We start from the raw sequence: 19,779 nt of genomic DNA, 5'->3' as shown, positions 1-19,779 counted from the left end.
TCAGTAAAGTTAAAGGATTGAAATCATATAAAGAATGGTATCTAATGACAACAAAATTATAGTATACATCAATAATAGAAAGGTAGGGATTTCTCTGGTGGTCCAGTGGTTAAGAATCCACCTTCCAGTGCAAGGGACACAGGTTCGATCCCTGGTCGGGAAACTAAGATCCCACATGCCTCAGGGCAGCTAAGCCCTCGTGCTGCAACTGAGACCCGATGCAGCCAAATAAATAAATAAATATTTAAAAATGAATAAATAATAGAAAGGTATCAGGAAAATACCCAAATATTTGGAAATTAAACAGCATACTTTTATGGTCAAAGTAGAAATCACAAGGGAAATTAGAAAATATCTTGAATGGAAGGAAGATGAAAACAGATATATCAAAATTAGTGGCAGGCAGCTAAAGAAGTGCTTAAGGGGACATTTATAGCTTTAAATGCTTATTAAAATTCAAGGAAGATCCAAAGTCAGTGATCTAAGTTTCACCTTAGGAAGCTAAAACAAAACAAAACAAAAAGCCCCAAAGTAAGTAGAAGGAAGGAAATGATAACAGATAAAAGCAGAAATCAATGACAAAAAATAGACAAGAGAAAATATTAATGAAACCATAAGCTAGTTCTTTGAAAAGATCAGTAAGATTATTGATTGAATTGATCAGAAGGAAAAGAGAGTCGCATAAATTACCAATATCAGGAATGAAAGGAAGGTCATCACTGGATATCCCAGAGATAGTAAAGGTAGTAAGGAATTACCCTTGAATAGCTGTATCCTTGAATACTGAAAAATGAATTCAACAACTTGGATGAAATGGGGAAAATTCTTTTTTTTTTTTTTTACTTATTTTATTTATTTAATTTTGGCTGTGTTGGGTCTTCGTTGCTGTGCGCGGGCTTTCTCTAGTTGCGGCGAGCAGAGGCTACTCTTCATTGAGGTGCTCAGGCTTCTCATTGCTGTGGCTTCTCTTGTGGAGCACGGGCTCTAGGCATGCATGCTTCAGTATTTGTGGCATGCGGGTTCAGTAGTTGTGGCTCACGGGCTCTAGAGCACAGGCTCAGTAGTTGTGGCGCACGGGCTTAGTTGCTCTACAGCATGTGGGATCTTCCCAGAACCAGGGCTTGAACCCATGTCCCCTGCATTGGCAGGCAGATTCTTAACCACTGCAACACCAGGGAAGTCCAGTGGGGAAAATTCTTGAAAGACACAATTCCCAAAATTGACTGAAGAAATAAAAAATCTGAATAGTCCTATATTTATTAAAGAAATTGAATTTATAATTTAGAACTTTCCCACAAAGAAAACTCTAGGCCCAACTGACTTCACTGGTGAGTTCTAACAAACATTTAAAGGAGAAATAATATCAGTCATACACACATTCTTTCAGAAAGTAGAGGAAGATGGAACACTGCTCATCTTATCTTATGAGACCAGCATTATGCTGATACCAAAACCAGATGAAGATATTACAAGAAGAGAAAACTACAAGCCAATGTCTCTGGTAAACATACATATAAAAACCCATATCAGGGGTTACCTAGTGGCGCAGTGGTTGAGAGTCCGCCTGCCGATGCAGGGGACGCGGGTTCATGCCCCGGTCCGGGAGGATCCCACATGCCGCGGAGTGGCTGGGCCTGTGGGCCGTGGCCGCTGGGCCTGCGCGTCCGGAGCCTGTGCTCCGCGGCGGGAGAGGCCACAGCAGTGAGAGGCCCACGTACTGCCAAAAAAAAAAAAAAAAACCCATATCAAAGTACTAGTAATACAACAATACATTATTAGAACAATATACCATGATCAATCAGAATTTATTCCAATAATGCAAAGTTGGTTTAACGTTCAAAGTTCATCAGTGTATTGATAATTATCCATTTGACAGAACTCAACATTCATGATAAAAACTCAACATACTAGGAGTAGAAAAGAACTTCTTCAATCTGATAAAGGTTGTTTATTTAAAAAAAAAAAAAGAAACTACAGGTAACATCACACTTAATGGTGAAAAACTAAATGTTTTTTCCCCTAAGATCAGGAAAAGAAATCTGCTCTCACCCTACTAATCAACATATATCAGAACTTGTAGCCAATACAATAAGACAGGAAGAAAAAATAAAGCAAACAGTTTAGAAAGGAAGACTAAAACTATCTTATTTGCTGATGGCATTGAATTCAAGAAAAATCCAAAGGAATGTCCAAAAAACCAGAGTGTAATTAGTGGTGTCACAGGATACAAGGTCAATGTACAAAACTCAATTATATTTTTATATACTCACTGCAAATAATTGGAAAAACAATTCCATTTACAGTAAATTAAAAAAAAACATGAAATACTTAGGGATAAATTTAACTAATATGTGTCAGACCTGTACACTGAAAACTATAAAACACTGCTGAGAGAAATTAAAGAAGGCCTAAATAAATGGAGAGAGATAGCATGTTCATGAATTGGAACACTCACTTTTGTTCAGATGTTACTTCTTCCCAAATTGGCCTATAAATTCAGTGCAATTCCAATCAAAATCTCAACAGGTTTTTTTGTAGAAATTTCACACTGATACTAGAATTTATTTGGAAATGCAAAGGAATAGAATAGCCAAAAATAGTTTTGTAAAAGAACTTGACTTCAAGACTTACTGTAAAGCTTCAATAATAAAAACAGTGTGATATTGGTGCAAAGGTTGACATATAGACCAATAGATCAGTAAGTCCAGAATTAGACCCATATATGATCAATTCATTTTCAACAAAGGTGCCAAGGTATTTAAATGGAGAAAGGATTTTTTTTTCAATAAATGGTGCTGAAACAAGTAGATACCAATATGGAACAACCACACACAAATTAACCCCAACTCTTACCTCCCACTGTCCAAAAATATTAACTCAAAATGGATCGTAGACCTAGACCTAAAAGCTAAAATAAAACTTCTAGAAGAAAATCTAGGAAAAAAATTTTGTTACCTTGGGGTAGGCAAAGATTTCTTACGTGGGAAACAAAAACCGTAAACCTTGAAAGAAAAAAATCAATTTAATAGGCTTCATCATTATTTTAAAATTCTCTTCAAAAGAGCCTGCTTAACAAATGAAAAGGCGGAGGAAAATGTTTATACATCTGACAAATATGAGTATGTCATGAGTGAGGACTCCACAAAAGGCAATGGAATTAGGAGGGAATTGGGACTTCAGTGCACTCCCTGTGCACTGAGACCAGTGCACTCAGGTACAGGAATCCTGGGGGAACTGACTTGGCCCCAAAAGTCTGGTTTTATGGGCCTGGCAATGCAACCGTTGTATTCTGTTTTAACAATTGAAGTACAGCAGCAAGAAGTCCAGGCAGAGTCAGCTCAGGAGATTAGCCTATAGGCAACTGTTGTTTCAAGCCCGCCCATAGGAGACTACGGGACCCCGTCCTGAGGAGGACAGGCCATCAGGGTTCCTCCTACTCCTTGGGGTAGGGCTTCATAACAGGGCTCTAGTTGTGGAAGGAGGCCAGAATTACAGACCGGGTGGAGAAGTGGGAAAATCTTTAGAGTTAGAACTGAAGCAGAAGTCAAGTCCTCTGAACAGGAACAACCAGGTGGGATAGGGGTGAGAGGCAAGAAGGGCAGTGTGAGGTCAGGAGGCAGGAGGTAGAGGTGGGCACTAGGTCCAGGGTTTGATGGAAGAGATGGAAACTCCAGGAATTAATAAGAGGTCATAACAGTTGTTGGGCCATGGGATACAGGGAGCCTCCAATTATTGTTTCTCACAGCTATGTTTCAGATGCTCTGCTAGACACTTTATATGTTTTATCTCTGATCTTGGCATACCTTTGAATAAAGTAATATAACTGTGCTTTCACAAAAAAAGAATCCAAGGCAAAAAGGTAGGTTATGTAGGCTGCTTGCACACTCTGGTGCATACTACTGCGGTCTTGCCTGGATCACTGTAATGGTCTCCCAGTTGGTCTCTTTGCATTCACTCTGTCTGCCCTGCCTTCCCACATCCCCTCCAAGTAATTCTTCAATAGACTGATCTTCGCAAAATATAAAATCCGAATGTGTCACCCCCTTCTGCTTAAAATTTGTCACTGGTTGTTTCCCGTTGCTGTTAGGATTGAGCCCAAATTCCTTATCATGGTCTACTGTGGTAGATTTGGCCTCTGCCTGTCTCTTCATCCTCATCTCTCACCAGCCTTCGTATACTCTGTACTCCAGACATACTGGCCTTCTATTACATTTCTCAAACATTCTATACTTGCTCCTACTGCAGTGTTCCGTAAGCCTGGGACTCGCCCTTCTTACCACCCCGTCTCCAGTTTCACCCTCACCCACTCCCACTTAACAGTCAGACTTTCACTTCACCACCACTTCCTCAGGGAAGCCTTCCTTTGCCACTGAGTCCAGTCAGTCTATTGTATGCTTTGTAGAAACACATTCTTTCCTTTAATAGCACCTATCAGTTTGTAGTCGTATTCTTGTTAGTGCCATTATTTGGCTAATAACTTTACCCCAGTGGAATGTAAGCCCTGTGACAGCAGGATCCACATGTATTCTCATTTATCACTGAATCCCAGTGACTAGCACAGTGCCTGGCATGTGGTTGGCACTTGGTAAACACTTGAATTAATGAATGGGTTGACTTTGGAGTTGGTCATGGCTGAACTTGCAGGTTGGGGCAACAGTGAAGAACCCAGCTTTGAGAAGCCAGAAGCAGAGGCTCTACCAGTGGGTTTAAACCACTATGTCTAAAAGTTTTCACAGAGGGCTAGAAAGGTAACCTGTTGGTCGCCAGAAGGATCAAGTAAAGCATTTTGTTTGTTTGTTTACTCCCACGGTTAACTGTAATCGGCCAACCAAAAAACAATATAGAAACTAAGTATGTTGATAATCTACAAACTGAGTATCTTAAAAGTACAATTTGGCCTGAATGAATACTATATTAAGAATGATTTTTATTAAAAGGAGAAACAATAGGAAATGTCTGTGCTCCGTTTTATTTTCTGTTGTCACTTATAATGGTTTAATATGAAATTACTAGTTAAGTTTTCCAGTTGAAATATCGTCAGAGTTGTGAGAGAGAAAAATATGCTTATTGATTGACTATATTTTAGTATAATTTTCTGATTTCATTGAAATTGGCTAATATAAATTATTCTAATTCAGAGACAGCTCTACATCTGAATACCAAGTGATGAGTTAAGTATTACTTATGATTGCCATTATAAGTTTTAAATAGTGAGTAAGTGGGGAGGAAAAAAAAGGCAGCTAAAGAACAGGAAAAGGAGATGGGAATGAGAGACAAAAAGCAGTAAAAAACTGCTGTCTATTTTTAGGTAATATGTCAGGGAAAGTATTGCCTGATCCTGTTTTAGTGGAGGCTTTCAGTTGTGTTTTCCGTGTTTGTTTTTTTAATACAATTTTTAAAGCTAAAGAATGTTTTCACATGTGGCTGGAAAGGGGTGGAGGAAGGATTTCTGAAGGAGGCTAAGTGGGAATTAGTGATAATTGAGGAGTAAACAGAGAGCACAGCTTTGGAGGTATTGTGAAAAATTATTCAAAAACCTAAGGGGTTTTTGAATGAGAAATGTGTAGATGTTTTCATTAAAAGTATGAATATGGGGCTTCCCTGGTGGTGCAGTGGTTGAGAGTCCGCCTGCCAATGCAGGGGACACGGGTTTGTGCCCCGGTCCGGGAAGATCCCACATGCCGTGGAGCGGCTGGGCCCGTGAGCCATGGCCGCTGCGCCTGCGCGTCCGGAGCCTGTGCTCCGCAACGGGAGAGGCCACAGCAGTGAGAGGCCCGCGTACCACAAATTACAAAAAAAAAAAAAAAAATAGGAATATGATAACTATCTTCTTCCTTAAATTGTTTTCTTCTTTTGATTTTAAAATGCTGTTATAAAATTACCTTTATGCAACTATGTAGATTTTATAATAGTTTTTTATTTAAATAGCTTTGCGGTATGGAAATGAGTCATCATCTTGATTAATTATTCATTCAAAATGTTGCCTTGAATTAGGGAAGATGCTCTAATGATGTCCTGAATTGTTTCAGATTGCAACAAATCTCGGTGACATATATCACTTTATGAGTGGTACATTTTTTGGTGTTCAGCAGAAGATTTTGTTGAAAGAAAGAAGTCTCTGGGAAATAACTGTCGAATCACTTAGATACTTGACAGAAAAAGGACTCCTACAAAACGATACTATTTTGACAGAAAAAGGACTTCTACAAAAAGACACTATTCATGGGTCGGAAGAAGAGTTCCAATATAGTTTTCACATTACAAAGTTGGGACGAGCTTCTTTTAAGGGTAAGAGTTTACCTAAATCTCATTACTAATCTGAGGAAATGCATTGGAAAAAATGGAAATTATTATGTAATGTTAAGTTGGATTTGTAATTTCATATTAATAATATTAATCTTATCGTACAAACTGTTGGACTACTTCAACTTTAAAAAGTTGAAAAGTGTTTTGAAACAAGTAATTTAGAGTACTGTAGAGGTATATGGAGAAAAGGGTGGTCATCCCTCCTTCATGCTCCCCTCCCTCAGCAGTCATAAAATCATAATATCTTACCAAGAATAACAATTTGGTATATATTTTGCAGACATTATCTGTAAATTTCATAACAATTTGATACATATATCCTTCCAAACATTTTTGTGTGTACGTGTATATGTGTGTATATATACATATACATATATATGTATATATATACACACACACACAGAAGATGCTCAAATATCATGAGCATCTTCACATGTTAATCCCTTTAAATCTACCTCATTTTTCTTTTACTACAATAGTCATCCATAGTATGGATACCATAATTTATTTCACCACTCCCCTATTGATGGACATTTACTGTGTTCCTGATTTTTCTCCATTATAAACAAGGCTGCTTGGGCATCTCTGCTCATGTATTTTTGGATATGTGTGGAAATGTTTCTCTGGGTTAGATTCCCAAGAATAGAGGGGTTGGGTCAGAAGGTATATACTTATTAAATGCTGATGGATACTATCAAAATGACCTCCAAAATAGTTGTATTAAGTTACATATTAAGAGATTTTAAAGACTTTTGTAGTTAACTCCTAAACTAGACTTACTTTAAAGTCACCTCTTTCCCCCTTTGGTGATTATGAAAGATGAACTATTTGTGTCTTTCTTTTAGGAGCTATAGATTTGGCTTATTGTGACAATCTCTACAGAGACTTGAAGAAAGGTCTTGAAGGACTTGTGCTTGAAAGCCTTCTTCATTTAATTTACCTAACAACTCCCTATGATATGGCTTCTCAGTGTCACCCTGATTGGATGATATACTTCAGGCAGGTGAGACAATAAGATTCTGCAATACAGGCTACAATAACGAATCAGGATTTGATTTTTGTCAAGTGATTATTCACATTTTTTCTTTATTAAAATATATTTGAAATTGGGCCATTTGTCTTTGAATTTTTAAAGTAGTAATATGGCAATAACATTTTTTGTTTGTTTCACTTAAATATTTTCTGTTAAATATACACATGTTCATTATCAAAAAAATAAAGAAAGGTGCAGAAAAGAAAAAAAGATCATCCCTGGTCCCATTTCCCCAAAGGTAGTTTACTCGTATGATTTGGTGACCACTACATTTTATAATGCCTGGAATATAAAGAAAACCATGAAAGCCATCCCTGATGATTGATAGTTTAATTACATGAAAGCTCTATTACAGTCACACGTGATGTCACATCATGTCACACCAAACCAGGTGATGTTAATACCTGAGAAGGAATATCATCTTTATCAACAGTAGCAAGGTGGAACTGGCCATACTTGTTACAAAACCAAGTGGTAGAGTACAGTCTATTATGATTTTACTGTGAACAGGCTAGATGCATGAACACATATTAGGCAGAAGCAATATGTAGCTTTTAATTGCAGGAAATTAACTTTCTTTTTAATGTCGTTTTTTAAAATTGTTACTCTAAGTTTTTCTAAGTGGTATTATACAATGCAGTTACTTTCAAAAGCTTTCCCTCTTCTCTCTTCCCACAGACATCTCCCATATTAAACATGAGCCCATAGTCCATGGAAATCATAGTCCATGGTCACAGTATTTGTGGCCGTGTCTTTAAGTCATTCTACTAAAGTTTGTTATATTGGGTTGGCCCAAAAGTTCGTTCGGGTTTTTCTGTAACAGCTTACGGGAAAACCCGAACGAACTTTTTGGCCAGCCCAAATATTTTAATACTATATCTTTTAAGCTTGCAATATTTGTAAACAAAATATGTGGGGTTTTTCATATCTTTTATAATAATGAAAGTGTGATATGACTAAATACTGGATTTGATTAATGGCAGACTTTTTAAAGTTACAATTTAATTTTTCTATATATTTATGCTCTTTTTCTCTGTAGTTCAGCCAGCTCAGCCCAGCAGAACAAAATGTGGCTGTTCTGGTTGGAGTCTCTGAGAACTTTATTGGGAAGAAAGCATCAGGTCAAGCTATCAGGAAGGTACCATAGTCTTTTTCTCCTTCCTAAATAACTTAAGTTCATAAAACAAAATTAATGCTGTTGTATCATCTCCTTTGTTGACTTGATACTTTTTGTTCACTTTTTTTCTCTTTAATATAATTCCCATTTTACTATTTAAAACATCTGAGGACCAGAAATTTAGGTATTTTTTTTAAACGGTATTTATTTCTGGGTGGTGTGATGGCCCTATTTTTGTGTACCTTTGTATTTCTAAAATAGTCATGCATATGTAAGTCTTTATCATAGGAAAAGGTAAACCTTATTTTATCTATTTTTCTTAGGCTACTTATTATGGCTTAAATTATATAAATTGTAAAATATTTGTAAAATGTTTTCACAGTATTATGGAATCCTGAAATAAGTGCAGTTAAAGGGAGAAAAAAATCTTCTAGAAACTTTTTATTAAGCATTCTACTTGGTATCAGGGATTCTAAGGACGAGTTTGGGATTTTTGTTTTTGTTGTTGCTGTTGTCCCAAAGAACTCCCAATGTACTTGAAGTACATAAAGCATTTTAGAAGGTTGAAGTGGAAGAGCCAATACTCTTGTGTGATATCTTATATTTTTGTGTTTTAAAGTTTAGTCAACAAACATGAAGCAAGTGTTGAATGTACACACTAACCTTAAGAGAAGTGGAAATAATTCTGTGGCAAACATGCATTCAAAATCCTTAAGTTCATATAATCTTCCACCTCATAATACACTTTTTTTCATTTTCTTTGGTAAGCTAATCTTCCTTGAAACCTAATTACCTTACCTACCATTTCCCCTATATCTTCAAAATTTATATAGATTTTACTGATTTCATTTTGAAAAATGGAAGGTGGTGTTTACTTATATTTGAATTGAATTGTGCAGCTGTCCCCTGTATTGATGTATCATAAAATTATAAATATATATCACTTCAGTATTCATGTTGTCAATATTTAAATTGGGTCTTTTACCTCAGAAATGGCTATGTTGTTTAGGCCTTCAAAATGTTGACTAAAGATATTTCTTAAAACAAGCCTTTTGTATCAAACTCTAAAATATAAAATAAAAACAAAATCATATTAGTTTGCAACTCATTACCAAATAATAAACATTTATAAAACCTTATTAGAATAATGTATCTTTTAAAACTTGAATCAAAATTTATTTTTGTTACACTTAATGAAATATAGTCAATAAATGTTTGTTCAATTGATAATTAAATATTTTAAATAGTATGGGCATGGATTTGTCTTAATTACAAATGGGTTAGTTACTAGTTCAGTGCTTTAGAAGTATCTTTTTAAAAAACTTCTGCAGAACATGATGTTTACTTAGAATCTAATTGATGTCTTCACATTGAAAAAGACCTTTAAACATTTTTTGTAAAAATCTTGAAATTGGCATGATGTGGCTTATCTTGCCGTGTAATATAATCACATCGTTTTTCTTGGCTTAGAAAATACATTCTAAGCAAAATCTACATTGACTCAATTTATAGTTAATAATGAAGATGCACTAAAATTGGGAAATTAAAAGATAATCTTTTCCTACTTGTTTTTCAGCTATCATGCTTTTTCAGCTTAATGCTTTTTAAAAGGGTGATCCAGTACAACATGCAGAATCTGTAATTCTTATATCCTTCAATGTGCCACCCTAAGTTCTCATCTTAAACATTCTTTTACTGTAGTAAAGGATATAATTTTATATTTTAAACCTACTTTTTCTCTTTAAAATTCATCTTTTTTTCCTCTTGATTTTAAGCATGAGTTACTCAGTTTCTGAGTTAGCTTAATATTAGCTATGAAATGCTTTAGCCAAAAAATAATCACTGGGCACCACAGGCAAAAGCACATAACAGAATAGAAATAGTCAACTACAGGAAGCATTTTTCTTTCAGTGTGTTAACTTTGGAAACATTAATTATTTACCATGACCATGTGGAAATCATAGAATCTAGTGTTTACTTTGTAGACTTACTAACATATTTATCTAAACAAATGCGTTTGTCTAATTTATAATCACAGTCACACATATATATACCACCTATAAATACTACAGTAAATGTAAAGGTTTCCCCAATTCCTTTCCTTCCTGTATTCTTTCCTAAGGCTACCATAACAAATTAGCACAAACCAGGTGTCTTAAAACAACAGAAATGTATTCTGGCACAGTTCAGGAGGCCAGAGATCTGAAATCAAGACGCTGGCAGGGCTGTTCCTTCTGGAGGCTCTGAGGAAGAAACCATCTTGCCTCTCTCCTAGCTTTTGGTGGTTGCAGGCAATCCTTGTAGATGCATCCCTCCAAAGTCTGCCTCCATTTTCACATTGCCTACTCTGTGTCATTCTGTGTCGTCTCTTGTAAGGGATGACAGTCATTGAATAATGGGCCCTTAAGGGCCCCCTGTATATCCAGGATGATTTCATCTCAAGATCCTTAACTAATTACATCTGCAGAGATCCTATTTCCAAACAAGGTCACATTCAAAGGTACCAGGGGTTAAGACTTGAGCATATCTTTTTTGGGGAACAATTCAACTCACTACACTCCCTATAGAAGGAACTTTAAATTGGGAACAATTTGGCATATCTCTTTTTTTACACTCAGAAAAACGGTAATTTGAACTAATCTAAAGTACGTTTGTTAGAACTTAGATTTATTTCTGTGGAACCATTTTATCCTTGCTCTCCTGTGGTACAACTTCATGCTCTTTACCTTTTGTCCATTTTGAACGTAATGTACATTTTTTAGCAGGTCCAATACATAAACTTACTTGTGTCTTTCTAGAAGGTGGACAAGAATATTGTCAACAGACTATACCTGTCTTTCGTTCTTTATACCTTGCTCAAAGAGACCAACATTTGGAGTGTGTCTGAAAAATTCAATATGCCTCGAGGATATATACAAAACCTTCTCTCTGGAGCTGCCGCATTCTCCTCTTGTGTGTTACACTTCTGTGAGGTAATTCCATTAAATAGATGATATATGCTGTGTGCATCTTCTGTTTTAACTGTTACTGAACTCAAAAACCAGTTAGTCAATATGTTCTCTTGTTTCTTCTGTTATTACAAAGCACTCAAAATTTGTTTAAAATATCTTTGTTTTTATCCACTTACAAAAATACTATATACATGCATGTAATAAAGGTATTACAGAATGACAGAATCAACTAAAACATAATGAACAAGTAGGAAGTCCTTAGTTATCCCTACTTTTAGAACTATCATTAATAGTTTCAAGTATTTGGAATCAACTCTTTTTTTTTCTACTCTTTCTTTTTGTTGTTGTTGTTTTTTCTTTTCTTTCTTTATTTATTTTTGGTTGCATTGGGTCTTAGTTGCACCATGAGGGATCTTTCATTTCAGTACGTGGGCTCTTTGTTGTGGCACACAGGCTTCTCTCTAGTTGTGGCATGAGGGCTCAGTAGTTGTGGCATGAGGGCTCAGTAGTTGCGGCATGAGGGCTTAGTTGCCCTGTGGCATGTGGGATCTTAGTTCTTCAATCAGGGATCAAACCCACGTTGCCTGCATTGAAAGGTGGATTCCCAACCACTGGACCACCAGGGAAGTCCCTGGAATCAACTCTTAAAATAACATTTCTCCATTGATGTAGATTCTGCGTGAGTGTCTTTCTCATGAGTGGTAACTGTGTAAAGTGTTTGATTGGTATGTTACCAATATCCAGCAGATACCTGACTACTCAGTACCATGTTCTTTTGATTACCATAGTAATTTCCCATTTTTGCTTCCAGTGTCAAGCAGCTATGTCAGTTTCTACATCAAATGTGTGTTTTATAAAATAAAGAAGAAAACTTAATTTTGGCCATATGCATTTGAGATCGATATATTTAAGACTTTACTAAAAGAAGCTTTCAGAATTTCCTTAAATAACACAACAAAGCTTACCAGAGTTTTCTACCCAGACAGTTTTTTGATGAGTTTATAAGATAAGCCATTTTTGCTGCATTGAAATTTATTATTTTGGGGTGGCATAGTAATATTTGTTTCTGTACTTTTTTTTTCTGTACTTATTTTTTTTTTTTCCACAATGAATTCTACTTTTAAACTTAAAATCTACTTCATTTGCACTATCTTAAGCCTCCATATTCTGTGTGTGTATAGGGCAATTAGTTCTATCATATATGCTAATGGAGTAAATAATCCAAAACTACTTGGCTTTGGATTAAATGATAATTATTTTAGCAAATTTACCTTTTAAATACCTTTAATTTATGCTGATTTTTAAATTTTAGCTTATATTCCCTAATTACATGGTAGCTAATCAGTACACAAACATTATGGATAATAAGGAGAAGCTGGCCTTTAAAATGTATTTTCTTAAGTTTACTGTGTTTGTTCTTCATATTTAAAAAGGTGTTCCCTGATAATTCTATCCCTTTGTTTTACTTAGAACTATAAGGATGTGAGCCTTACAGAATTGTTCAAGTGAAAGAATCTATAGGTTGAACTTCAAAAGCAACTATAATTTGATGGTTGATCCTAGGGTCAGTCTACCCGACAACTCTCATGAATGTATTTTCAATATTTTAAAGCATTTTTTTCTTTATAAAAAGTTATGTAGGACTTCCCTGGTGGCTCAGTGGTTGAGAATCTGCCTGCCAATGCAGGGGACATGGGTTCAATCCCTGGTCTGGCAAGATCCCACATGCCGTGGAGCAACTAAGCCTGTGTACCACAACTACTGAGCCTGTGCTCTAGAGCCCACAAGCCACAACTCCTGAGCCTGCGTGCTGCAAATACTGAAGCCCGTGCGCCTAGAGCCCGTGCTCTGCAACAGTAGAAGCCACCACACTGAGAAGCCCATGCACTGTAGTGAAGAGTAGCCCCCGCTCGCTGCAACTAGAGAAAACCCACGTGTAGCAACAAAGACCCAACACAGCCAAAAATAAATAAATAAATAAATAAATAAATAAAAACAACAACAAAAAAAGTTATGTAAGTGGAATAAAATAGTATACCGATCATATTAGTTAAGATACTTTTAACTGCAAGTAACAGAAAAATTCCATAGAAATTTAAACAATAAGGAAAAATGAATATCTTATGTAGCAGGAAAGCCAGAGCTAAGGCAGTTTAGGATTGATTGATTCAGTAGTTCTATTCAAGGTTTTCTTTTCTTCTTTTTTTGCTGCCATGCTAGTGCATTGACTACTTTCCTAATAGTAGGAAAGTAGTAGGTCACAAAGTAGCTAGCTAATGTTGTTCCATGCATCACAAATGCTCACAGTGATACCCAAAGGTTAGAAAGGAAACTTAAAAAAAAACCAAACTACTATTACAGAAAATTTCAACCCTATATTTAAAAAGACAAGGTAATGTAATGAATACCCATTTACCCACCCAGCTTTAAGAATTACCAACTCATGGTTTCTAATACTATTTTAAATATTGCTACACTGAGCATCATCTTGTATTTGAATCCTTCCATATTTAGTATTTTGTCTTCAGGATAAATTTCCAGAGGTAGGAATTGTTTTCAATCATTTGGGAAAGAAAAACTATGCAATCACTTGCTGATGTTTTGATAAAGATGAATAGAACTCTTCTTATTGACTTCTTTTTCTTTTTTAATTGGGGTATAATTGTTTGTTTTTCAATTTTCAATCTTTTTCCTCATCCTAAAACCATTCCATCAAATTCCTTAGTCTCTGCCATGTTTCCTTGTAATAATTTTGCTTGGAGTCATTGTTCATCTCCGGCTTAACCCAACTTCCAGAATTTACAGAAGGGAGAGTCCTCTCTGAGCCCTCTACCATGCAAACTAGATTTTGAAATAACTTACTAGATTTAAATTCTGCATATTTCTTTGTGTTCTGCAGGAACTTGAGGAGTTCTGGGTTTATAGAGCCCTTTTGGTAGAACTTACCAAGAAGTTGACTTACTGTGTAAAGGCAGAGCTAATCCCTCTCATGGAAGTGACTGGAGTTTTAGAGGTTAGTAGCCTCCCAGTTTCCCACCTGAGATGATTTCAACTAACAGAAAAATCAGGTTTTACTGTCATGTCACAGGGTAAGTGACAATAGCCTTATTGTCCATTTATCATGGGGATCTTTTTTTTTAATTAATTGCTGCCATGGTCTCCCAGAAATCCCTGTTAATCTGGAGAAAGTTCTGATGAAAAATCACATTCATGGGAAAAAATAACAGTAGGGATGGGATGACTCTTCCCAAGTATATGCGTCATTCTTAACATCCCTTCCTTCCTCTACTCCAGTGAAGAATCACCTTCTGTCAGTTTAAACAGTGCTTGTTGAAGGTGGTGGTGACTTGGTGGCAGTGAGGGTCATTTACATTTTCTAAGGGAGTGAGGAGAAAGTATCCTCAGCTGGTTTCTTAGCTTTCTATTTTTGACCAACCCTTGATTTCAGTTTATCCTCTGTTATTCAGTTCTTAAATCAGAGGAGTTCTGTTTGGGAATGCAGACACACACCCCTACCTCAGAGGTCCCCTGAGTAGATGGTAAGAACATTTTAGGGATACTGGACTAAAATATTTGGTTGGGGATGCCCCTAGCCTAAGTGCCCTAATGGGTTTCTTATTTCTGATTGCAGCACACATCAGCTCACTTAAGCTGCACAGAAAACTAGCTATCTTGCAGTCAGATTGGAACCACCCAAATGCATCTTTTAAAATTCCTTGGGATTCTGATGTGTTATCTCTTCATATTTATTATCTTAGTTTATTCCTGTCTCTGCAAGTGAATTTTTTCCCTTCAGTAAGACACTTAATTACTTTTTCCTAATCCCAAATTCTGATCCTAATGATTTTTGTAATACTTTTCAGGGTCGAGCAAGACAGTTATACAATGCAGGTTATAAAAGTCTAATGCACTTAGCTAATGCAAATCCTGAAGTGCTGATAAAAACAATTGATCATTTATCAAGACGCCAGGCCAAGCAAATTGTTTCATCAGCCAAGGTAAGCAAACTATTTTTTAATCTTTATGATATATATATATTTTTTAAATTAATTAATTTTTGGCTGCGTTGGGTCTTTGTTGCTGTGCACAGGCTTTCTCTAGTTGCGGCGAGTGGGGCTACTCTTCTTTGCGGTGCGCGGGCTTCTCACTGCGGTGGCTTCTCTTGTTGTGGAGCACGGGCTCTAGGCACGTGGGCTTCAGTAGTTGTGGCTCGCGGGCTCTAGAGCGCAGGCTCAGTAGTTGTGGCGCACAGGCTTAGTTGCTCCACAGCATGTGGGATCTTCATGGACCAGGGCTCAAACCCGCGTCACCTGCATTAGCAGGCGGATTCTTAACGACTGCGCCACCAGGGAAGCCCAATCTTTATGATATTTTGTAGTGTAATCTCCTTATACTTTAGATATAAAAGCAAAAACGTTTAATTATATATGCAAAAGTTTATACTCACAATATGTGGATAAAAATAATACACGTGTTGTGATACAAGGTTTGCTAAAAGGAGGAAAAGGATCTCCTAAAAAATAAAGACACTTTCAAGAGTTCATTGAAGTACGAGGAACTCTGGAACTCGCTGAACTCTGCCTCCCGCTACTCTTGACACAGAAGTCCTTTCCTCAGCATCCCCAACACCTTCACTGACAAGGAACCTACAACCTCAAAAATTAAGTAGTTCTATTTTTGGACCCCTAGTGTTACAAAGAGCATCCCAATATAATGAGGCTGTGTTAAAATGTCTACCATGGCATCATAGAGTACTACCCTGTGGAACTAGACTGTTGCTTTGTTCATTTGGTAGCTTTTCACATACTTGAAAACGGCTCTTCTTGCCTCCAAGGGCTTATCTTTTCTGTTTCTTTCACCTGTAGTAAATAACCTAGTTTTAGACTATTCACTATACTGGTCACCCTTTGCTAGATGCAATCCAGTTTGTCATTACCCTCCTGCTCCATGTGGGTAAATCCATTACACAACAGTTTGGGATTATTTCCTTCTTGATCTCAACTATAGTTCTATCCTTGTGGTCTGAAATCTCATAGTTTTTTGTTTTTGTTTTTTAACTTCATCATTATGCTATTGTCATATATAGATCAGAAATGGCTGAAAAGTAAATATACATCTTGCTTTGTGAATAGTGCTCACATTGTTTGTATTGCTTTGATTGATCTTTACAACAGTCCTCTGAGGTGGGCAGAGTTGGTGTTACATTCAATTTACAAATGAAGACACTAAAACTTGTTCCATTAGATTAGGAGTTCTTTGGGTTGATAGGAATGAAGTTATAGTTATTTCCATTTCTGTAGCACCTAGCACAGTATTCAGCCTATAGTAGATATTTAGCAAATATTTGAATAAATAAATAAAATTGGGGCTTCCCTGGTGGCGCAGTCATTAAGAATCTGCCTGCCAATGCAGGGGACACAGGTTTGAGCCCTGGTCCGGGAAGATCCCGCATGCCACAGAGCATCTAAGCCTGTGCGCCACAACTACTGAGCCTACACTCTAGAGCCCACGAGCCACAGCTACTGAGCCCGCGAGCCACAACTACTGAAGCCCGTGCACCTAGTGCCCATGCTTGGCAACAAGAGAAACCACCGCAATGAGAAGGCTTCGCACCACATCAAAGAGTAGCGCCTGCTCTCAGCAACTAGAGAAAGCCCGTGCATAGCAACGAAGACCCAGCGTAACCAAAAATAAATAAATTAATTAATTAAATCTATTAATAAATAAATAAGATTTAAAGAAATTGATTTACCTAAGGAAACACAGCTAGTTAGTAAGTAGTAGGGCAGGACTATAGAGTTACACTATATGTTATTAAGGATACAAATGGAGCTGCGGTAACGATGGCCAAAATAAGTGACTTTAAATGTTAACGGTTTATTAGTGTTCACAGCTGATATGAGGAATCAGTTGTGTGTCCAAGGACCCATACTGCCCCTGTCTAATTGCTCAGCCAGTCTTAATATATAGCTTCCATCTTACGGACTGAGGTACACGCTCTCCTTCCCACCATCCCTTCTGCTTTTCCAGTAAGCTTGAAAGAGTAAAATGGATATTCCTTGCAGGATTTTGAGTAGAAGAGTGGGTTAGAGGTTGCAAATAGGGGATGGAAGTAAGGAAACAGTTAGGATTATACTGAGGTTAAACAGGTTTTTGCAGGAATGCCACAAAAATGTTGTATGTCCTTAGTACATCAGATCAGGAGCCACAGGTTGTCACTTTATCACATTACTGATAATGACTTTGATCATTTGGTTAAGGAAGTGTCATCTGGCAAGCTTTTCCACTGTAAAATTATTATTTTTCCCTTTTTATTAGTATTTTTGGAGTGGATACTTTGAGACTATGTAGATATCCTATTCTTCATTAAACTTTCACACACTTGTTTTAGCATTCATTGATGATTTTTGCCTCAGTTATTTCTATGATGTTTGTCAAGTGGTGATTTTCTAGCTCCATTGTTCCCTCTATATTTTTTATTGGCATTTTACTATGAGGAAAAGCTATTCCTTCCTCATTTATCTTTTAATTCATTTATTTATATCAGAGTGAATGATGGGTTCATACTTATTTTGATACTCAAATGGTCTCAGAGTTGGCCAGGAAGAGCCCCTGCAGACTGTCTCCTGTGTCTTTTTGGCGTGTCCCCATCATTATTGGTGTACTTTCTTACTTTCTGGTTGTATCTGTCAGGGTCTAATCATTAGCAACAGAAACCACACAGTAATTTGAACAGGAAAGCTTAATATAAAGAATTAGTCAGCAATGAAGACTCAACACAGCCAAAAATAAAAATAAAATAAATTTTAAAAAAAAGAATTAGTAACAGAGGTTACTAGTTGGCCTTTAAGGGGTAAACAGAACACTTCAAGTCATTTGATGTTGGTGGTATTCTCTGTATTCTAGTAATGTTGACATGTGAGTTTTGTATGGTTTACTTATTGTCCTTTGTGATCTGTAGAGTGCTTACAGGATGTGTTGGTAGATTCATTTTGCAGGGTCACCATTCCTCAGTTACTGGAAAGCTTACCTAATTACATTTTTTTTTCCTTGACTTCATTGCTTTATTTTTTTTTATATTTGAAATTTCTTTTCTTTAATTAATTTTTATTGGAGTATAGTTGATTTACAATGTTGTGTTCATTTCTGCTATACAGCAAAGTGTCAGTTATACATCCTAATTACATTTTAGACTCCTTTATATAGTGCTAAATAATGCTATGCTTTATATCAAATTGGTAGAGAGTGGTTTTTTTCCTCTGTGTGATTTTGCTGACCTTTTTATCATAAAAATATTATAAGAGAAATAGTGCAAATATTTCACACCAATATACTCAAAACCCAGATGCAACAAATATGAATATTTTATTTCTGGCTTTTTTAAAGAAAGGGGAGAAATCGTTATTCAGCAGATATTCATTGACATCCACTATGCGCTGGGTTTAGAAATACTTTCTTTGCTCATTATGCTTCTTTTGAAATTAGCCATATTAATTTTAGGAGTTTGAATAAAACTTTTCTTTGAAACACTGATAAGCTTTTAAAAGATAGCATACTAAACTTTGAGGAATAGTAAAATCCATATATAAAGGATAACATTTTTAAGAACTAATTAAATTTTTGCAAAATTGTCTTAAATTTTATAGATTAAAAGTTAATTTTTAAGTGGCTGAGTCTTCAGTAAAACAAATCTTTGAGAGTATTAAAGCTCCCTTATTTTTGGTATACCAAATGCAGTGATCAGCTAAAATGGCTTTAACTAAATGTCTCAGCTTCATTAATTGTAATCACTTGTTCTTAAGTGGCCATTTTTCAATCTCATTATTAGTTTTAATGTCTAGTTTGGTGGTATGTAAGGATTCAGGTGTCAAACAGATGGTGGTAAAATGTTAGCAGTTCTCTAGAAATTGGTGTTTTTGCCTCATGTCTTGATTTTTTATTGTAGTTGCTGTTGCATGAGAAAGCAGAGGCTTTGCAAGAAGAAGTAGAAGAGTTACTGAGACTGCCTTCTGATTTTCCTGGTATTGTGGCCTCTTCTATTGAAAAGGCATGAAACTGTCACATGAACATTTTTAAGTGTGAATTATTTATTGTACATATGTTTTATTAAAGATTCCCTGTAATTTATGAGTGAAAAAAATATATTTTAATTATATATTAAGAACTGTGGATGATGTTTGAATATTCCTGTCACCCATAATTGCATACATAATTATGCATTATTTCTCTGCTCAAAAATCTGGGGTTTACCACAAAATGAAATCCAACTTTCTCAACATATCCCCAGCCTACCCTTGTAGCCAGATCTTTCATTATCCTCTTACCCATTTCTTTCATCAAACTGGACTATTTAAAATCCCAGAATTTTCCCT

At 36.2% G+C, this 19,779-nt stretch overlaps 1 protein-coding gene across 6 annotated transcripts in view; it reads left to right on the top strand.

The window, feature by feature from the left end:
- Positions 1-19,576, top strand: part of HELQ (helicase, POLQ like) — a 40,683-nt gene extending 21,107 nt beyond the window's left edge. For 4 of the 6 annotated variants that reach the window (XM_032632250.1, XM_032632254.1, XM_032632255.1 and 1 more), the window contains 7 exons: positions 6,030-6,288; positions 7,152-7,309; positions 8,379-8,477; positions 11,255-11,428; positions 14,307-14,420; positions 15,271-15,405; positions 19,353-19,576. In XM_032632250.1, the coding sequence (XP_032488141.1) occupies positions 6,030-6,288; positions 7,152-7,309; positions 8,379-8,477; positions 11,255-11,428; positions 14,307-14,420; positions 15,271-15,405; positions 19,353-19,460 (1,047 nt within the window). In that variant the 3' untranslated portion in view covers positions 19,461-19,576. The remainder of the gene's footprint in view (positions 1-6,029; positions 6,289-7,151; positions 7,310-8,378; positions 8,478-11,254; positions 11,429-14,306; positions 14,421-15,270; positions 15,406-19,352) is intronic. The other 2 variants (XM_032632252.1, XM_032632251.1) reach the window with 2 other exon arrangements.
- Positions 19,577-19,779: the final 203 nt, after the last annotated feature.

Source organism: Phocoena sinus, chromosome 5 (genome assembly GCF_008692025.1).
Source record: "Phocoena sinus isolate mPhoSin1 chromosome 5, mPhoSin1.pri, whole genome shotgun sequence".
NCBI classification, from domain to species: Eukaryota; Metazoa; Chordata; class Mammalia; order Artiodactyla; family Phocoenidae; genus Phocoena; species Phocoena sinus.
The sequence above is the reverse complement of the archived record's forward strand: the minus strand, read 5'-3'. Positions and strand labels throughout refer to the sequence as shown.